General features: G+C 37.0%; 1 protein-coding gene across 2 annotated transcripts in view; it reads right to left on the bottom strand.

Annotated features, from left to right (window-relative positions):
* Window positions 1-3,106: 3,106 nt before the first annotated feature.
* LOC109081152 (zinc finger protein 292-like) overlaps window positions 3,107-21,468 on the bottom strand; it is a 55,592-nt gene continuing 37,230 nt past the window's right edge. For both annotated transcript variants that reach the window (XM_042742814.1, XM_042742815.1), the window contains exons 6-8: window positions 12,483-12,619; window positions 9,864-10,002; window positions 3,107-9,773 (exon numbers count right to left, since the gene is read on the bottom strand). In XM_042742814.1, coding sequence (XP_042598748.1) covers window positions 3,744-9,773; window positions 9,864-10,002; window positions 12,483-12,619 — 6,306 coding nt within the window. In that variant the 3' untranslated portion in view covers window positions 3,107-3,743. The remainder of the gene's footprint in view (window positions 9,774-9,863; window positions 10,003-12,482; window positions 12,620-21,468) is intronic.

Raw genomic sequence — 21,468 nt, 5'->3', positions numbered from 1 at the left:
TTTGGTCCCTCTGGGCCCCCCTTGGGTCCTTAAGGCAAGTTCAAGTATTAGTCATTCCTATAGCATAGCACGGCGCGATTGTACTGGTTCCCCAAAGCATCTTAACAGACACAGTATGACTGAAGTATCGATAGGGAAAGTACTCGCTTACTAACGTAACCTCGTTTTCCTGAGATACGGAACGAGTACTGCATACTTTTCCATGCACCCTAAATCTAACCCGTTCAGTCTAAGTAACCTGAGGATCCTACCGTGAAATGCCTGATTATATAGCCAGATGACCCGACGGGCTTTGTTGCCATGGCTCATGCAGCTCCGCTAACGTAATTTGCTCAAACACAGGGAAGAATTAAAAAGTAATGCAATTTATAAACTTTAGTGACAATGTGAGTACATTTTCTACTTATCTGAATCATTAGACAGTCCTGACATTGTGTGAACGATATTCTGAGGTGATGCACTATCAGTCTAAAGTGAAAATGGTTTGTGGGAACAGCATTTCCATTTTACACCAATCTAAACTGTTATATAAAACATCTTATAAGTTTTTGAAGGACTTAAATTTGTAATATTGCACCATATAACACTGACATTGTGGGAGCAACAATGAGGAGGTGTACTGGTTATGTGAAGTCAAAGTGTTCTTTGGAAACAGGGAGATTCCTTTATAAACAAATCCAAATTGACAGACAAAGCAGCTTAAATATGAGGTTTTAGATTACTTTGATTTTGAAATTATACATCAGATAGTCCTGACATTGTGTGGGTGAATCTCTGAGCAGGTGTACTATCACTCTGAAGTGAAAATATAGTCTGTGAAAACAGGGAGTTTAATTTGTATACCTATCAGTATTGACAGACAAAATCGTTTTGGGGGACGTTTATTCTGTAATTACACATCAGATCCAGATATTTGTGGGAGTGACATTCTGGAGTGCTGTATTACTCATCTGAATTGAAACAGGTCTGTGGAAACAGGGAGTTTCCTTTTTAGAGCCATTAGAGGCTTTTATTGTGTAATGCAAAATCAGATCATCCTGAAACTGGCTGAGGGACACCCTGGGGTATGGGACAATTAATCTGAATTGAAATAAGTCAGTGGAAACAGGGAGTTTCCTTTTTAGAGCAATTCAAAATCACAGGCAGAAACAGGTGAAATTGAGATTTTGGAGGGCTTTTATTATGTAATGCAACATCAGATCATCCTGAAACTGGCTGAGGGACTCCCTGTGGTACTGGACTATTAATCTGAATTGAAATTAGTCTGTGGAAACAGGGAGTTTTGTTTTCAGAGCTATTCAAAATCACAGGCAGAACAGGTGAAATTGAGATTTTGGAGGGCTTTTATTCCGTAATGCAAAATCAGATCATCCTGAAACTGGCTGAGGGACACCCTGGGGTATGGGACAATTAATCTGAATTGAAATAAGTCAGTGGAGACAGGGAGTTTCCTTTTTAGAGCCATTCAAAATCACAGGCAGAACAGGTGAAATTGATATTTTGGAGCTCTTTTATTCTGTAATGCCACATCAGATTATCCTGAAACTGGCTGAGGGACACCCTGGGGTACTGGACTACTAATCTGAATTTTAAATTAGTCTGTGGAAACAGGGAGTTTCCTTTTTTAGAGCAATTCAAAATCACAGACAGAACAGATCATATATGAGATTTTGGAGGGCTTTTATTATGTAATGCAACATCAGATCATCCTGGAACTGGCTGAGGGACACCCTGGGGTACAGGACTATTAATCTGAATTGAAATTAGTCTGTGGAAACAGGGAGTTTTGTTTTCAGAGCTATTCAAAATCACAGGTAGAACAGGTGAAATTGAGATTTTTGAGGGCTTTTATTATGTAATGCAACATCAAATCACCCTGAAACTGGCTGAGGGATACCCTGGGGTACTGGACTACTAATCTGAATTGAAATTAGTCTGTGGAACAGGGAGTTTCGTTTTCAGAGCTATTCAAAATAACAGGCAGAACAGGTGAAATATGAGATTTTTTGGAGGGCTTTTATTATGTAATGCAACATCAGATCATCCTGGAACTGGCTGAGGGACACCCTGGGGTACTGGACTATGAATCTGAATTGAAATTAGTCTGTGGAAACAGGGAGTTTCCTTTTTAGAGCCATTCAAAATCACAGGCAGCACAGACAATATATGAGATTTTGGAGGGCTTTTATTCTGTAATGCAACATCAGATCATCCTGAAACTGGCTGAGGGACACCCTGGGGTACTGGACTACTAATCTGAATTGAAATTAGTCTGTGGAAACAGGGAGTTTCCTTTTTAGAGCTATTCAAAATCACAGGCAGAACAGGTGAAATATGAGATTTTTGGAGGGCTTTTATTATGTAATGTTTAATCTGTTTTTTTAATTAATTAATTAATTAATTTATTTATCAATCATTCATATCAGGCCTTTTTAATTAATGAATGAATGAATGAATGAATTAATGTATTGATTTAATATAAAACCTTTTTTAAAATGATTTATTAATTGATGTCATTCATATCAGGCCTTTTTTTAATTCATTCCTTCAATATGTGCAGAGAAACTGGCTCAATAAATGAAAGCCAAAGATGACTTTTCGTCTGATCTGGGGTATTACGCGCTATTACCGTAAAGAGTAGTATATGCGCCCACCACAAAATAACGTGGCGGCTAGAATGACCGTGTTTTTCAAAGTGGAGGCTGGCCTGACCGCAGTCCAAAACGCTCTAGACACACCAAACAAACCACCACTTCAACAAAACCAAACGCTGAGAAGGGACTGACCTTGTTGAGGTGTACTCAAGATAGACTAGAGTAATCCTGATGTTCCATAGCAGTGTTTGTGATATCAGAGCAGCTGCATTCACATTCCTTATTTGATTCTGCCACTAAGTTTGATTTGTGTCTTGTTTGTTGCTTCAAGTCCATCCTTAGAGCGCATATTTTTATTGTAAAATCACACACACACACACACACACACACACACACACACACACACACACACACACACACACACACACACACACACACACACACACACACACACACACACACACACACACACACACACACACACACACACACACACACACACACAAACTGTGTACTTGTAAATTCTTTTAATATCTTTATTTTTCCCCCTCCTTAATCTGTACTTTGTCCTTCATTTCTGTGCTATATTGAATGTCCACAAACATTTCACCTCATTCTTGAATTCTGGTGAAAAAAACCTCAGAACTGCAAACACCACAGTCCAACACTAAGTAGTCATGTGGATGCCACAATTTACACAGAGCATTCAGTTTACTTAAATTGAATGTAAGGTGGAAGACAAGTACATTGACAGGCTAACGTTAAGTTAAAAATAAATACTTTCAACAACAACAACAACAGCAAAAGGGAAAAAAGAATACAGTCCCACAGGGATATATCATAACTTTTACATCCTACATAAAATTGTACATTTTTAAAAATGTTTTCATCTAATTTTTATCAGAGAATTTCAGAAATACAAAATGGTATTGTAACACAACCATAATAATGGTACATCAAAATGTTAAATATTGTACAAAAGTTTTTCTATTCTTCTTTTAAAGCACTAATCAAAATCCATTAACAAACAAGGTGTTGGAACTACTATAAATGCAAGAGTGTAACTGGATGCACCTGTCAGCAGCATGTGACACAGTATGTGGTCCTGAGAACAAGGCCTTGATTAATATATGCATAACCATCTAACCATCAACTGTGCAGCCCCTTTGTCAGGATAACCATAGGCTGCATATCTTGAAGTTGCTTTAGAAGAAGTTCAGAAGAAGTGGATAGGTTTTCATACATAACAATTTTAACATTCTCCACAGTCTCAATCTTAAGTGGATTTCTGAAATTAACAATGCATTGGACTTGATCTCTCTCTGGGATGATTGGTTGAAGTGTTCGCTGTCGTTTTGATGGATTGGATAGAGAGTCTTCACTGAACTTCAGGACGGATGTCTCAAACTCTGAAGGCTTATAAAGTTTTAGTGCAACTTCATTATCTACATGGTTCCCTTGAGAGTTTGACGAGTTCAATATGGAACCTGAGACTGTCAGCAAACATTTAACATGCTCAGCAGAGCAGTTCCGCAGACTTTTTTTTCTCTCGACACTGATTTTGTTTCTACATTCTGACTTCCGTGGACGACCCCTTTTCCGTTTGATTACTGGCTTGGTTGTGGAAGCGAAATTTTCATTAACTACATCCTCCGTTGCAGGCTCTGGGCCTACATCTTGAGAACTGACCTTTGAATTCTCTGTTTGATCTCCATCAAAGACTGTTTCTGCAACCTCAAAAATCTTTGAGGTATTATCTGCTCTGGGCATCTCATTGCTTTTCTTGCAAAATATGAACTGGCTTCTCTGATCCTCAATATACCGTTCTGTGAGACCGTGAGTGGTGTAATGTTTTATTATACTGTGCTCAGCACTCATTACTGAATCACAACTCTCAATCATGCACGGGTACTGTAAAGGAAGTCTTTCATTGCACAAGGCAGATGCTTCATCTGTGGATTTAAGAGCAGGCTTTGCTACCATCATCCAATGGTTCTGGGCCTTGTCCTCTTTCTTTTTTGAATTCTTCCTCTTCATTTTAATGTTGTTATTTGCAATATTCTCTTTTCCATTGTTAGAACCTGCACTTAACATTTTTGCCTGAACATCATCCCCAATCCCATTTTCTTGTTTCTCTTTCATAGTTTCAAAAGTAGCATTGTGTTTCTTCATAAGGTGTCGAAGAAGGTTTGACTTGGTTGTATATACCCTGTCACAACCTTCGAACTGACATCTGAATGTGAGGTCCACGCTCTCGAAGTCCCCATCTGCTGAAACCTTTATTGCTTTGTGATCATTTTTGATATGATCTATGTACTTCAAATGACACGTGAAGTGAGCAGAACATTTTGACTGGTCACACTGAAACGTGCCTACCTCAACACCGGATAACAATGCACTTGCCTTTTCCAATGTGCATCTATGGAGTAAAAGATAGTGTTTCAACAAACTGGTAACTTTTGACACTACTTTGGAGCATTGTTTGACTTGGCATCTATATTCCTGCACTTGGACAACTCCATTAGTTTCTTTAGCACTGTTTTTGTCATCACATTCTGATTGATGCATAGCCCTATAATGGAGAATAAGATTTTGTTGGATTGAAAAGGCAGCCACACATCCTTCATGCACACATCGGTATGGACGGTACATAATTTGTGCATCACTTGAATCACCAAAATCGATATTGTCTACTGGCATTTCAGCTTTCTTTTTAAGATCAACCATCACATTTGAATTTGTCTCAATTTCTCTGTTAGATTGTGGAGTTGCATATGCTGTTCTTTTGTCTGGAGCATTAAGTGTGTCAAAGAGATACGGACTTCCACCACTCAGCTCTTGCACTGCAAATATACCTGGCTCATTTAATTCAATAACACGATTCTCTTCAGTCAGAGAGGGGCTTTCTAGTTTTACATTTGTAGATGAAAGCCCATCAAGATTTACTACATTTTTCTGTGACGCTTCCATAGTCCTGGAGGTGTCAGTGCTGGCAACTGTAAGGGAGTTTTGAGTGGGGCATTTTTTTTTTCTTTTGGCAATGATGCTGGCTTTTCCTTTAACATTGGAATCAACAGATGTAACTGTCAAATTTGTACTGATCTGGGATTGAGACTGTTCTGACAGGGAGTCTTTTCCCTGGTCAATGATGAGACTGCTATGCGCACTTTCTGACACATTCTCTGTTGATTTTCTGATCTTTCTATAACCAAGACCGATTTTCAAGCCAGACATTTCCTCTTTTGAAAAATGGTGGACATTTTTGTAGTGAATTTTAAGGCCTGTGGTTCTGGTAAATGTCTTGGAACATAGATGACAGTTATAAGGTGCTAATTTGTCAGGGTTTTTCTTCATTTCATTTATCCTTTCCTCACTGTAATCATGTACACGGCTAAGGTGTTTAAATAAAGCTTCTTTTGTCATTGCTCCATAATCACAGCCTTCTTTACATCTAAAGGGCTTTAAAATGCATTTCTGCTCGTTTTGTACAGCATCTTTAATTGTGGGAAACTGATCATTTCTGGTGACAGCTTCAGAGCTTAGATCATGCAGGTTAGTGTGCACAGATACACATTTGTCTTGACTAAGTATATCAACTAAATCAAGTCGTTGTAGTGCCCTTTCAATTTCTATCATTTTGCCATCTTCACCAGTATTTGCAGGGGTGAGTTCAGCTTCAGATTTGATTTCTGTGCCTGTGTTTGTTACAGGTGGATGGAAGAAACTGTAATTTCTAGTAATTTCAGAGGGGTCTTGAGAGGACATATTAGAGTTCTGGAGGCTGTCCGTGCTATGCATGCTTATTAAAGTGTTCCCATTAAAGATATTTGATTCTGATGGTGCATAGATGCAGGATTTGTCATTGTGCTCATGTATGTCATTCGCAGGGAGAGGCATTTGCACCATTGAAATGTCAGGATCATTCAGAAAATCAAGAAATGATACTGGTAAATCAGCAGTAAGATCAATTTCATCTACAGGTTTGCACTGAGAACGTTTTGATAAATGACCTCCTAGTGACTTTGTGCTTGAAAACTCTCTATAGCACCTGCAGCAAATGACTTTCCCATCCTGTATTATGGCAGGCCATTTTGTTCTCTTAGATGATTTCATTCTTTTGGATTTCCCAGTTTCTCCAAAACCTGAAATGTTCTGGTCATCTGAAGCTATTCCTTCAGTTCCTTCCTGTGACAGCTCATGATTACAAAAATCTTCTGGATTTTTCTCATCAGTCAGGGGGGCATCACCAAAGAAATCTTCTCCCGATTCATTAAATTGAGGTTTTAAAAGATTCGACAAACATTTGGTATCTGATGAGAATAATGCATCGGTACTATCAGTGTCGATTTTCCTTTCTTTCTTTGAATTTGCCAAAGGCTGCACTGAAGTAGGACTTTCCTCGGAAGACAAAGTTGAAAAATATAGACTGACATTGTGCCCAGACAAAGATCCTGTTTGCAGCAAACCAGTGCTGATGGACATATCATTGAGATGGTTTTGTCCAATTTGACTGAATCCAGGATTAACACTTGACTCAACCTGTGACAAGTCACAAGTCTGATCGCTGTTAAGTGCATGTAGTACTCTAAGAGAGCTTGACACATATTTTGAGGCTTCATTCATCACACTGGAGGGTGTGTGGGCATTCACAGTAAGGGGGATGATGTTATCGTAAGATGAGGGAGATGCGTAATTTAATACTGTGTCAGAATGGTATGATGGGTTTGTGTGTTGGTTGTCAGATAAAATAGTAGAGTGGTAAGGATCATTTACAGAAAAACCTGAATCCAAATTTTCCATTGAGGGTGTTTCCCATGTCTGAGTTACTGGTAACTGCATCAGACCTGTTGTGTCTGGTGATGTTGCACTGTGAGTGTTTTCAAGCTGAGAGCAAAACTTGGCACTTGCAGACTGAATACTATTGAGATTGGACAAAGCAGAAGAAGGACTTTGAATCACTGAGTCCAGAAATGCAGTATGTTCAGTTTGTTTGGAACGGCTTGTCCATTTTGGTCTCTGAGAACTAGCGGTTGTGTGCTCAGAAGATTTTTTTGCAGCAATTTCTGCAATCCGTTTGTACTTCTTTGACAGCTTCCACTCCTCAAAGGCCTCCGAATGAACATTTTTGACATGTCTCGATAAACTTTTTGAGGTGCTGTATTTCCGTGTACAGGTTTCGAATGGACACACATGAGTCAGACCTTCTTCTCTGCTGGCTTTTGTCACAGAGGGAGATAACTTCAATGTTGAAGGCTCAAGCTGACTCTGAGGGAAAGAAAACAATTTCTTGTCTTTCAAGAGTGTTTGAGTTTCACTGTCAGCATCCTTTAGAGCATTTAAATATATTGGATCATTGCACTTGATGGGAATAGGCTGCAGTTTTACATAGCATGATTCAAGATGCAATTGCTTTGTTCTCCCAAGACAATGAGATGTCTTAGATCCATCAGGCTGAGTAGCGTTAGTTTGGGAATTATTTTTGCTTACTGTCAACCGAGCTGCTCCTGATACAAGGTGCTTTGGTTGTTCTGTGGGATCATGAGTGTCTACTATATTTTCAACTGTGCACTTCATTTCTACTGGGGTAGACTCTTGAGAAACCTCTTTAATTTGGCTTGGAGGCAACTCTAAGGCAGGAGAAGTCGAAGGTGGTAATTCCAGTTGAGAAGGTAAGTGAACATCAACAGCAGAGCGGTCCTGCTTTGTGTGTCTTTTCTGATGCAATTTTAGCTCAGACAGGGTGTAGAACATCTTGTCACAGTTATGACTTTTGCAGGAGAACGACATGTAGTGCTGTGCTTCATGATCATATAGCAAGTATGTCTCTTTGAATATTCTCTCACAATTTGGATATGCGCACTGTGCCTTAAATTCAGCATGTTCTTTTCTGTGTATCAGAAGCTCAGCATGAGAGGAAAAGCTGCAGTTACATTCAAGCTGAATGCAAAAATATGGCTTCTCACCACAATGCATCTGTAAGTGATCATTAAGATGGGTCACATTAACAAACTGGCGATGACAATATTGGCACAAAGCCTTTTGGCTCTGTATTTCAAGGAAATGTGTTGCTTCCCGCTCATTTTTGTGGGCCCTAACATGTGCAACCAAATTCCTGAAGTACTTAAAAACTTTCTGACAGCTTGTTACAGGGCAGGAACAAAGTTTAGTGTTGTTAACATCACGAATAGGGTTACCCTGTTTTGGGGATGACGACTTAATTTTACTTTTCACATCTGTGATTGGACTACCATTTGAAGCACACAAATTATTGCAAATTGTCCCTTGGCTAACTTTTGCAGAAGTTTTGCTGTAGTGCTCTTCTCTGCTGTAGTGCTCTTCTGCTCTGCTCGAAGTACTGCTAGCTGGTGTTAACTTGGTGTCAGAACTGGGACGTTTCTTGCTCACACCCATAGCAGCAAGGCGCTCCTTACATGACTGTTTCACATGTGATGCCACATGAGGCTCTAGAATTGCTTTAGTTTCAAAAGTAAAACCAAACATTGAAAAACGAAAAATACAATATTGTAAATGCTTCAATGCATGCTTCACAATCCTGTGTCCAAGGAACTCTTTATCACACAAAATACAATACTGCATATAAGCCTGCCAGTTCCGGAATCGAGCAGAAACAAATCCCCTCTCTTTCATCTTCTTCATTTCCTTTTTCTTCTTTCTTTCTTCTTCAACCTCACTGAGTTCATAAGTAGGACTATGGGTAAAATGCAGATGTCTAAAATATTTCTCATCAAGGTCATGGACTTCATTGTCTTCACTGTCAGTAAATTTGTCAGTAGACAATATAGCTGCTGCCTCCTGACCCATCAAAGCAAGGCATTGACGTTTTAGGGTTTTCCAGTCCCAGAACTCTGGATCGAAAGGCCACTTAGTCTTTAAGGCCAACAACAGGTCACAGCGTAGTGAATTTAGAATCGGTGGATCATCCTGCTCAAGTTTTTGGTCAAGCTCATTAAAGAGAGTCTCAACAGCATAATAAGAATCCAAAGATGGCTTTATCAGGAACTCAGTGAGTTGACAAGCCTGTTTTACTTCCAAGTCTAAAGGCAGCAAACAAGAGATTGTTTTGCAGATGGAGATATTGCAACCCTCGTTATCATTGACTCCCATTTTTAGTGCTTGAATGCACATTTCGATGCACACTGAAAGTCCACCTTTCTCAACCTGAGGAAAAACAAAAATGTCACCTGTCACCTTAATGCCATTGCCTTGATTTCCAAAACAAATTGATATAAAAACAAAAACTTTTCTAACCTCAGCCTGAATGACTTTGATGAGGAGCAGAATATGGTACACACTCCCAGAGAGGCGTGCTAACAGTCTGCATTGCTCCAAAAAGGCCTGTTTTGATTCGAGCCGTATAAGCAGTTTACTCCAAAACAGTGTCAGCTCCCTGTAAGATGTACAATATAAAATGATAATCATAATTTGTTCAAAATTGTTCAATTATTTTCATGCAAGCTCAAGAGACCTCCTGTTAAAATCAATCAAGCTGTCTAAACTGCACAATAAATCTTTTATTCACAGCGTGTCTATGTCTTGATAATTAAACCACCCCTTTAAGAAAATACATATTTTATATTTAATTAGAGGGGGTGTACTCATTTATGCTGTGCGCTGTATATATCTTAACAGAAATTAATAAGGTTAATGTAATTGAAATATGTAAATGTGCTTAGAAGAAATACATGATCAGAATATTGACTTGCCAAATAATTGTGTGTACTGTAGTGTGCCACTAAAAATACAAAAGTAAAAAAATGAAACAAATTTAAGAAAAATTATGTTAAAGGGGTCATATGATGTGATTTCAAGTTTTCCTTTCTCTTTGGAGTTGTTTGTGAATAGATAAGATCCCTAAAGATGCAAAGACTAAAGTCTCAAACCCATAGAGATATTCTTTATAAAAGTTCAGACGTGTCCACGCCCTCCTAAAATGCCTCGTTTAAACATGCCCCCACATGTCTACGTCATGATGCAGGAGCTTTGCATAACACCGCCCAAATGATCACGCAAAGAAAGAAGGTGTAACTTTGATTCTCGCTTGCCGCCAGTGCCATGTTGCGGAGACGCTGTTTCGTTGTGAAAGCGAAAATACTTTGTTTGGCCTTCCAAAAGAGGACACAACTAGAAATCAGTGGTTAAAGGGTTAGTTCACACAAAAATTACGACTTTATTCAGCATTGTCTTCTCTTCCGGGTCTGTTGTGAGTGCGTTCACAACACTGCACTGACGCTGCTGATGTACAACGTTGCTGACGTGTTATCTTTGTTATTGGGCACACCAGAAAACACGTCAGCAGCGTCATATGTCAGCAGCGTCATGAACGCACTCACAACAGACCCGGAAGAGAAGAAAATGCTGAATAAAGTCGTAATTTTTGTTCTTTTTGGACCAAAATGTATTTTCAATGCTTCAACAAATTCTAACTGACCCTTTGATGTCACATGGACTACTTTGATGATGTTTTTATTAATTTTCTGGACATGGAGAGTATACCGTACATACATTTTCAATGGAGGGACAGAAAGCTCTCGGACTAAATCTAAAATATCTTAAACTGTGTTCCGAAGATGAACGGAGGTCTTACAGGTTTGGAACGACATGAGGGTGAGTCATTAATGACATAATTTAAATTTTTGGGTGAATTAACCCTTTAAGTTGTATTTACAACACTGTTCCAGAACAGTTCAACCCAAATATTTAGAAGGACTGTTTCCTGATCCTGGGAGAGAAGACTACAATGCCGGCGCTTCTGACTCACAGTCTGTAAGTACATTTACATATGTAAAGGATTTGCCACTGATGATTCAAATGCGAGTTTTGAGCAGTGTAGAACAGCGGTTCTCAATTCCAGTCCTTGCACCCCACTACTCTGCACATTTTGTATGTTTCTCTTATGGCTTCAGACATTTGTTCTATTTGAATGAAAGTGCCCTGCGAAGTGGACATCACAGGATATTCTGCCATGATTTCAGTTCGAAGCGAACGTATATGTTCCATTCAAAGTGCACTGAAGTGTGCAAGAAATTAATTTCTATTTTATTTATTTACAGAGGTATATGATGTCACACTTGTCTGTGTGTGAAGACGTTGCGCAGCGCAAATCCGTGAATGAATGTTCCGAAGTGAGGTAAACTTCAACAGATTTTCCCTGCTCAGGGAGCAATGAACAATGTGTAGGGACCATGTCAATGGGAACACAGTTCATGCATGGAGCTCACTTCTAATGAGCTGATTATCTGAATCAGATGTGTTAACAAAGAGAGACAAAATAACAAAATATGCAGAGCTGGGGGGCGCGAGGCTGGTGTAGGGTAGCGCTTGTTTGTCGTTTCTCCGATCACAAATGCAGACATGGTTTTATGTTTACCCGGCTTGATGCAACGCAACGCGTAAAAACACAGTACAAGTCATTATAATCCGTAATTATGACCCCACTTGATGCAACAAATGGCTTGTTTGTAATGGGTTTTATTGTTTTTGTCTTGTCGCGCCAGTGTTCTAATTGGGAGACACATCACAGTATGACAAGGGGTGTAACATTTCCATCACGCGCTTAAGGCATTCGGCCAATCACAAAGCACTGGACAGCTGGCCAATCAGAGCACACCTCGCTTTTCAGACCGATGAGCTTTATAAAAAACTTTTCAGAAACTTTTCAGGGGCAGAGGAGAAACAATAATGAACAGTATGTGGAAAATAATGTTTTTATTTCATTACACCAAATACACAAAATAATGTTCTTTTTAACAGCATCATATGAACCCTTTAACTGTAGCAGGCGAAACCATGATCACATTTACTTTAACATTATTAGTGCAGAGCTAATGTATAGTGACTGAAAATTTTGAGTGAGAACAAGGGGCTTACCAGGCACAATAAGCATCGCCACTGACAAGCTGGCGCTTGAAAAATGCAGTACAAAGACTGAGAGCTCCCTTTTCCTCTTCCTCAGACTCTAAATTACAAATCATGTCCAGAGCCTCTTTGCAGTCTACCTCCTTTATCTGCCAAACAGAATGGAGAGAATTTAGGTTATTATTTACAGTAGGTGTGTGTGTACATATATATATATATATATATTAGGCCTGTCAGTTTAATGCTTAATTAGTTATTGTCACGGTGTGGTGCGGGAGAAGGACATAACGAGAAAGATGATGATACAAAGTCTTTAATAATCCACATAGGGTTAATCCATAGGGAGAAGGCAGAAACACAAATAAAGGAGACAGGACAACCAAACAATGAACAGAATGCAATTTAAAAGGGGAACGTTAATGAGGGTAATGACAAGACACACCTGAACATAATGACACAATCAACACGAGACAGAAGCTAGGTCACACAGAGAACATGAGGAATGAAAACAGTTCAGGGGTGTGACAGTTATGAAAAAATAACCGATTAAAATATTTAAACACAGTTAGCGCATTAGCCCCACCCCCAGACCTGTACGTCATCTTTCATCATCATCATACGTCATCTCATATTTCATACACTTGACTGTTGACAAATATGATGCAAATAACTCAGTTCTCATATTTATATCATATGATCAGCGATATCACACGAGCAGTAAGAGCAATATTTCACGAGTGCTGTTTGTCCCAAATAGTGCAAATGTGATTTTATACAACAGTTAAGTAAATAAGAAGTTAATATTGTGTTATATTTTAAACACAATATTGTCTTTTTTTGCTCAGTTTTGCCAAAAAAAAAAAAAAAAAAAAAAAAAAAAACCTAAAGCCATAGCATAATTGTTGTGTGTCTTCAAGCAACAAAGCAGTGTTTAGTTTCTGAATGAATCCGCGTTTTGAATGAATCAGGTGAATCAATGATAGAAAAGCCCATTCATAGAGAGAGCCGTTTACTCAATTCCTGAATGAATCAGTCGTTTGATCAAATTGAATGAATGACTCATAAAGACATTAACCGCCAACTTCTGGCAGCTTTAGATTCTTATTTAGAGTATTATTGTATTATTTCATTTAAAATAAATAAATTAATTGATTTAAAAATGATCCCTTTTAAGGGATAATTCACCCCCCAAAAAATGATGTCATCATTTACTCAAACAATAACTAACTACTTTCTAACATAGAACATATAATGAATTCTGAAGTAAAATGGAAACAAAGCTATTTTGGTTACCAGTGACTTTCACTGCATAAACAAAAAAAAAGAAAAAAGAAAAAAAAAAGAAAAGATGTCTCTCAAATTATCTTCTTTTATGTTCCATTTATGTAAGGTCGTTGTAGCCTAAATGTTTATGTGTAATAAATTTTATGTTGAATCAAATAAAATATTTCTTTCTAAAGCTACTATTTCTAATGTCTAAATACTTATCATTTCTTAACCTGTCCTCCGATTTCGATGAGAATACCATCAAATTAAAGCTCAGAGTGTGCACTTTAAGCCCATACTATATAACTGTAACTTGAATGTTTTGGTCAGCAGCTAAAATTATAAAAAATTGTGCCCGTGTCCAAATATATAAGGACCTAAATGTGTGTATATGAAGAGTTCATTTTAAAAAAATGATAAACATCATGTTTAAAAAAAATTAACTGACTGCCGTGCATTTTTCTTCACACATAGCACATTCTGAACGCTAAATACTTTTTGTCGCAAAAGCTGGTTTTGTCCACTGTCAAGGCATCGTGAGTTCACATTTTTATGTACAAAACTCCATAAGTCAATTTTTGCGAATAAGGCACAGTATTTAACTCAGGTGACAAGGCTGCTATTCACTTCGAAGACGTGCTAGCTGGGAGGAGTTTTGTCTGCCTCTGAAATGTGTTGCTTTTGTCTGCTGTTATCAATGCCGGTGTCACAGAGGAGCACTTCAGTCTATTGCTAACTGTTGTGGAGACTCTCTATTCGTTCCAGTGAAATCACAAAATAAAATACACACAAACCATTACTGATGAACACATTTGGTTTTAATGAGGGAAAAAAACTATACGAGGGTGGATTAGAACCCCAAGTCCCTCTAACTTAGCAATTACAAAGCAATTACTTGGTTTTGTTTCCATCTGAAAAAAGAATTGTGGAGTTATCTGCTTTTGCTAAAAAACTTTTATATATATAAAAAACATACTTTTAATGAACTTTAATTTTATAAGTTACCTGTAATTTTTGTGCTTTTATTAATCAATACAACCCAAATGCAGTTTGATTGATATTACTTTGGAATGCACAATTAAAAAACATAATTTGTGAAAATCTACAAAAATTGAGTTATTTGTCTTTGCAAATAAACTCCTCATATATATCACTGTATATCCCTTTATTAAGGAAAAACACATTATTCAATTTTTCACTGGGACCTTAAAGTTTTTAAAATGCCCTCCTTACGGGGAAAAACAATTGTAAAGCCCTGCTTTCCTCACTATCATGTAATGGGGTAAACCCAAAAAAGTCCTTTCATCTTTGGAACACATCATTATTGTCCATCCAACTTTCATGCATCAAAAAGTACAAAAACACTTAAAAAGTAAACCATATGAATTGAATCTTCTAAAGAGACATGATTGCTTTAAATGATGAACTCATTTATTTATTTATTTTTATTGGCTTTTATTCATATATAAACATTGAGCAATGCACATACACAGAGCTCATCAAATATGTTAAACAGAGAAGCCTAATGAGGTTTTGTCTCACACATCAAGAAAGTACAATTGTGCATCCATATTTACCATGTTTGATGAGCTTCATGCATGAGCGTTGATCAAGGACAGGGTTCCCACTCTTTCATGAACACCAGGTTCAAGGACTTTTTAAAGCACCATTTATTTTATATCAAGCACCTATCAAATTCACACCCCAGCATATGTAGTGCTTTGAAAGACCTTACATTACTTAACATTTCACTTACAGTTAACATTTACATTAAAAATTTCAGAGTAACAATGTTTTGAATATGTAGGTTTAAATTTAGACCATTTTTCAGCAGTTGTGTTCAAAGGAATTTAATGAAATCCACTGAAGTCAGCACTGGTAATAATTACATTCAATTTCTAAAATATTGATAAAATATGCATCAAACTGGTTTTTGCTTTAGTTCTTGTACAAGATTTAAATTTGAAAGAATTTCTCGATTTTTTAATTAATAAAAAATGGTTAAATATTGTAATAACATGGTAAAACCTGTTAAAATTTTTGCACATTCACTCAAAAGAGACGTTACTCATTAATAAATAAACTCGTCAAAACAATTTTGTAAATTACTTTTTATTGTAAATCCCATTTTTTTTTATATTTGACCTAGAGGAATGCAGCTGAATATTTTGAAAATATTTAATGAACATGCAAATCTGCCAAAAAATATAAAGAAAATAAAATAAAAAAATAGGACTTTCTATTTGCTTTTAAACTGTAAACGCTTTTCACTAAGCTGTTTTTTTTTTTTTTTTTTTTTTTACAAGTTTCTACATTTTACTCTCCTTGGCTCCATGTTGCAGTAGTTTTTGGGAGTGCAATTTTTAGTCCATCTCCTATCCTGAAAAGTCTGTCTTGCAGAGACTAACAAACATGAGCTCCTAAAACTTACTATCAGATTCTGGAAGATAAATTCTTCAAACAGTTGGTACAAGAGGATGTGGTGCTTGTCCATCAAGAGTCACTCTAAACTTATCTGTTCATAAAGCCTATAAAAATAGTCTTGTATGTATTTCACAACACTTCAGAATGTTATTCTTATTTAGTAGGGGATTTTTTTTTTTTTTTTTTTTATGATTTTTTACCCAAGCAATATCTCTGAGAACCTGACACCTTCTAATTTTGGAGACTCAAGGTTGCAGTTAATTCTTCACATTACTTCTTAATTGTTTTGTAGTTAACGTGTCTTTCCTTCTCAACCTGTTTTTTTTTCTGACCCTGCTGACCCACTGAGAATTTTGCTGGACCAATGGTCATGCCTTAACTTTAAAATTTCTGTATTGCATTAGTTTTTTAATATTTCTTTATGGGATTTTAATCATTTTTTCTCTTCTCAGTCTGAGTGAACAAATTGCTTTTTTGGCTCATTTCTTCCCAAAAAAGAAAACCAGCCTATTAATGTCTGCACCACCTTAATAAGGAATAGTTTTTCATTTCCAGCCTTCATGGACAATTATATATAACTTCTAAATGATTAAATACAAAAAAATAATAGTAGTTATTAAGATTATGTGGTTTGGAATTTGGCGTAAAATGTGCGTGAAAAAAAAAAAATATAATCAGAATATCAACATGCCTAATAATTATGCACGCACTTTAAGATAGCTACTCCCTATACACAGAGTGTGCGTGATCACAAAAGTGTTAAGCGAGCACTCATTCAAATGCAATTTCAATGCCCCGAATATTGATAGCAGATCCATGATGGTGCAAAAATTATATACAATATAATATTAGTGCGAAGCAGCTGAGCTGTTACTATATTTGGAAATATTTTCATTAAAGAAATAGAGCAAAATCAGGCAGTACTTGTTAAATCATATGACATTTGCAAAACTCTCTTATTAATAACCTATTAAAAGATGTCACTCTCCTTATCGCGATCTGTGGGTGCACAGAAAACCTGAGAGCGCGCGAGTGAGTTCTTAAGACTCAAAAAGCATGTGCAAATGATACATTCCTTCATCTGTCATTGCGTTCTAAGTGCGGAACCTGCAGAAATGAGTAGAATTATTAATAATAACAATTATAAATATATAATAATAAATCCCACGCTGATATTCAAGCCCTTTTCCATGTTCTCTGCTAATAACCCGACTGAATGAAGCAAGTGGCGTCACTATGTTGTCACTGCGAAGCAGCAGCCATGGCGGGGATGATTTTTGGTGTGCTGCCAGAACAACAACAACAACTAAATGTTTCTTTTCTCCTAATTTTTTTTTCAATTAAAGGAAATCTGTCGTAGCGACGGAAAACTTTAATCCCTTCATAAACAAATGTTATTTCAAATTTAATTCAAGCACTTTTAAAGGACCTATGTTTTTTTCAGTACTTTCCAGGCCTTGAATCCATGTCTGAAATTCAAGTACTTTCACTTTCACATTGGGAACCCTGCAAGGATGAGAGAATATTAAAAATCTTCATTTGTGCTCCGAAAGATGAACAAAAACCTTCTGGGTTTGGAACAAACATGAATAAATGATGACAGAGAATTTTAATTGTTGGGTGAAAACTAACCCTTCAAACTAATAACAACACAGGACCACAAGGCGATTTGCCTTTTAAAGGGTCATGAAACCCTAAAAGCATATGTTAGTATTTTCATGACAATGACAGCAGCTCAGTCATACTTTTGTGACGGGTGTGAGAACATGATTGGTTTTCTGTGCATCAAGCAAGCAAGTCTTTGTGTTTACCAAATTTAATGTAGATGCAACTGATCAGTGTTCATATCAGAATAAAAACCCTTTATTTAAATCTGTTCATCATAAGTGATCATGTCTCTTCAGGAGACTTGGATTTAAACTGCTCAATTTCATATGGATTACTCAGGCATGTGATCAACTAGGGACAAAACAGAAAAATCTGACCACGCCACACTCCAAGTGCCCACATCCATAGCCCCATCACTCATTATTAAAAATATATATTTTAGCACATTAAAATATATATCTTATATTGTAAAAACACATACTGTGCTGTAAAAAATAAAAAAGCAACATTTGATAATAATGACAACAATATAATATTATAATAAAGTACTATACATATATTATAGTAAGTATATAGAATTATAATTATTATTATAAAAGTACCTGCCAAAAATTTAGAAACATTACAATTATTAATGATTTTGAAGTAGTAACTGATTCTTCTGCCCTCAGACCAATTACAAATACAAAAAACAGTTTTCAGATTGTAATACATTATAACAATGTAATGTTATTCCTGTGATGCAAAGCAGAATTTTCTTCATATTCCTACTCCAGTTTTCAGTGTCACACCGATCTTTCAGAAATCATTACAATGTATTTGGACTCTCAAGAACACAACATCTGATTATATCAATGTTAATGTTTTTTTTGCTGCTTCATATTTTGTGTGGACATGTTGATGCACTTTATTTTTCAGGATTTTTTGATGAATATAAAGTAATGAACAACATTATTTGCATTTCATTAAATACTAAATTCACTCACTTCACTCACTTTTTGTCACTTTCGGCATGATGTATAAAATATTAATTTCTCTCTCTTGTTTAAAATCTTATACAAATGTTTGAGTGGTTATCATTGTTTTCCACAAAAATATTAAGCAGCAAAACAGTTTCTAACATTTATAATAATGAGAACATGTTTCTCAGCATATTACGAATGATTTCTGAAGGATTATGTTGACACTGAAACCTTGGCTTTTGTAAACGACAGTGACAGAGGGAGGCGGTAAACGCGTTCTCATGATGAACCGCCACGTGTTCGTTCATGTTGCGTCCACAATGCAAATTAAATCAGCTCAAACCAAGCGCAGCACTAACAGTCAATCGAAACCGAAAACAGTACTGTAACGGCAGACATGTAGCGAGCCACACTACAGCCTATTATATAATTACAGCACAACCGTTGTGAATTTTATGACAGCACTACCAATTTCAAATTCTCACCGCAATTCATAAAAAGTCACCGGGTCAAGTAACACGTTTCAGAGATGATTCTGCCTCTCCATTTGGTGTGTTGAAAGCATCTTGAATTGCCTTAACTATCCTGCAGATGGCGCTGCGAACTCGGGCAACGCTCTCTCAGGACCATTCCGTCCATGATGTCTTTCTTTCTGCAGTTTATTTAGGTAATAGCGTAATGTCATTATGGGCATATTTCAATCATCACAGCAGTAACCAACCCTACAACCCCCCCCACAACCAAAAAAAAACCTCGGGATCTACATGTCAAGAATCACCCCCCCTGGGTCCATCCCTCACGCAGAGGTGGAAAATATGGAAATCCGCTATTCATACAGAAAAATCCACATCCCTGTTACTTTTATTTCTTTAACTTTGAAGCCTCAAGTTTGGTGTGGAATGGACTGTCAACAGAGGGGAAAGAAATTTCACAGATTGCAGTTAAAAAGTATCCTAATTTGCGTTTCAAAGATTGCATTAAAAATATCCCGGTAAGATTCGCGTATTTAGTTCACAACCATGAACGAACAGACAATTTTTGGATGGAGCGCGGTTTGGGAACCGGCCCGGGACGGAATACATTTGGAGGGTGAGAACCCTCCATGTATAGCAATGCATGAAGTGGATACCAACCATCGCCCCGCCCCAGAAACAATGCGAGGTCGCAAGACTATTGTGGTAAATTGAGTTTGTGCGTATGGACGAAGCCATATTGTACTCAGAATCCTTGGCACAAAAGGTCGAGAGAAAAAAACTGTTTTGATAATAGCAGATGTACTGGTCTGCCTGTAAAACATAAAAAAAAAAAAAAAAAAGAATTGTTTTTAAGGGCCTTTTAAGGACCTAAGAGGAGGTGACTGGGAAAAAGCTAATTGCAATCAAGTCCCATTAGGTCTGCAATAAATACATAGGCCACACTCGGGCCATACAGCTATCGATTGGTGTTATTAATGTTTATATTTAGCAAAACTGGAATATAAGGAACAGCAAGACACAAGCTGGCTAGTTAATTTTTTTTTTGTTTTTCAAAGTAAAACAAAAAAATGTGAAAGAGCAGACAATAAAACTCAAATATTGCTTAAACTTCCAGCATTAATGCCACGTAGAGAGACTTTTTTTAAAAGTGCCCTTAGCCTCTGGCATAAGCTCTTCATTGAGGCTTTATTTCACACAAGACCATACGAGAGTAGATTGTGGATGAAGTATCTTTTTGCCTCCAAATTCTGGAAAAACCTCTGGCGCAGGTCCTTAGCTAGTCGCAGCAGACTTTTTACATATGCTTCGGTTTCATTGAGAGTGCTTTATACGCAGCAGGTGGAAGGTAGGTTCAGCGTCCTTGCTCCCGAGATAAAACTCATGTACTATGGAAGCACGCACATGTCAAACAAGTTAACAACAATGGCAGTACAATTATAAATTAATCTGTTATTACCCAAAATAGAGAAATACAATAGATAATAAGAACAAACTAGAACATTTAATAAGAAAGTTTTAGACAGTAGAATACATTTACACCTTTCGGTACATTATGATGATCACCTACGAAAGGCTACAAAGCGGGTGGATTGGCCCACACCATTTTGTCCCTCCTGCTACGAGTCAACTTAGGGTGTGAAGGCTGTGAGTTTCCATGTGCCTGAAGAAAAGAATGCCATGAGCCATCTGCATTAAAGAGAAATCAACAACACACTCATAATATTTTGGTTTTAATGGGGGGAAAAAAAACTTTAACGGGGTGGATTAGAACCCCAGTCCCTCAACTTAGCAATCAAGCAATTACTTGTTTTTGTTTCCATTGAAAAAAGAATTGTTGGAGTTTCTGCTTTTGCTAAAAAACTTTTATATATATAAACACATACGTTTTAATGAACTTTAATTTTATAACTTTACCTTTAATTTTTGTGCTTTTTTATTAATCTACAACCCAAATGCAGTTTTGAATATGATTATGTCTTTGGAATGCACATTAAAAAACATAATTTGGAAAATCTACAAAAAATTGAGTTATTTGTCTTTGCAAATAAACTCCTCATATATATCACGTGTACTATCCCTTTATTAAGGAAAAACACCATTATTCAATTTTTTCACTGGGACCCCAGATAAAGTTTTAAAATGCCCCTCCTTACAGGGGGGAAAACGAATTGTATAGCCCTGCTTTTCGCTCACTATCATGTAATGGGGTAAACCCAAAAAAAAAAGTCCTTTCAATCTTTGGAAACACATCATTATTGTCCA

This window comes from Cyprinus carpio, chromosome B17 (genome assembly GCF_018340385.1).
Source record: "Cyprinus carpio isolate SPL01 chromosome B17, ASM1834038v1, whole genome shotgun sequence".
NCBI lineage: Eukaryota > Metazoa > Chordata > Actinopteri > Cypriniformes > Cyprinidae > Cyprinus > Cyprinus carpio.
This window is presented reverse-complemented; position numbering and strand designations above follow the sequence as displayed.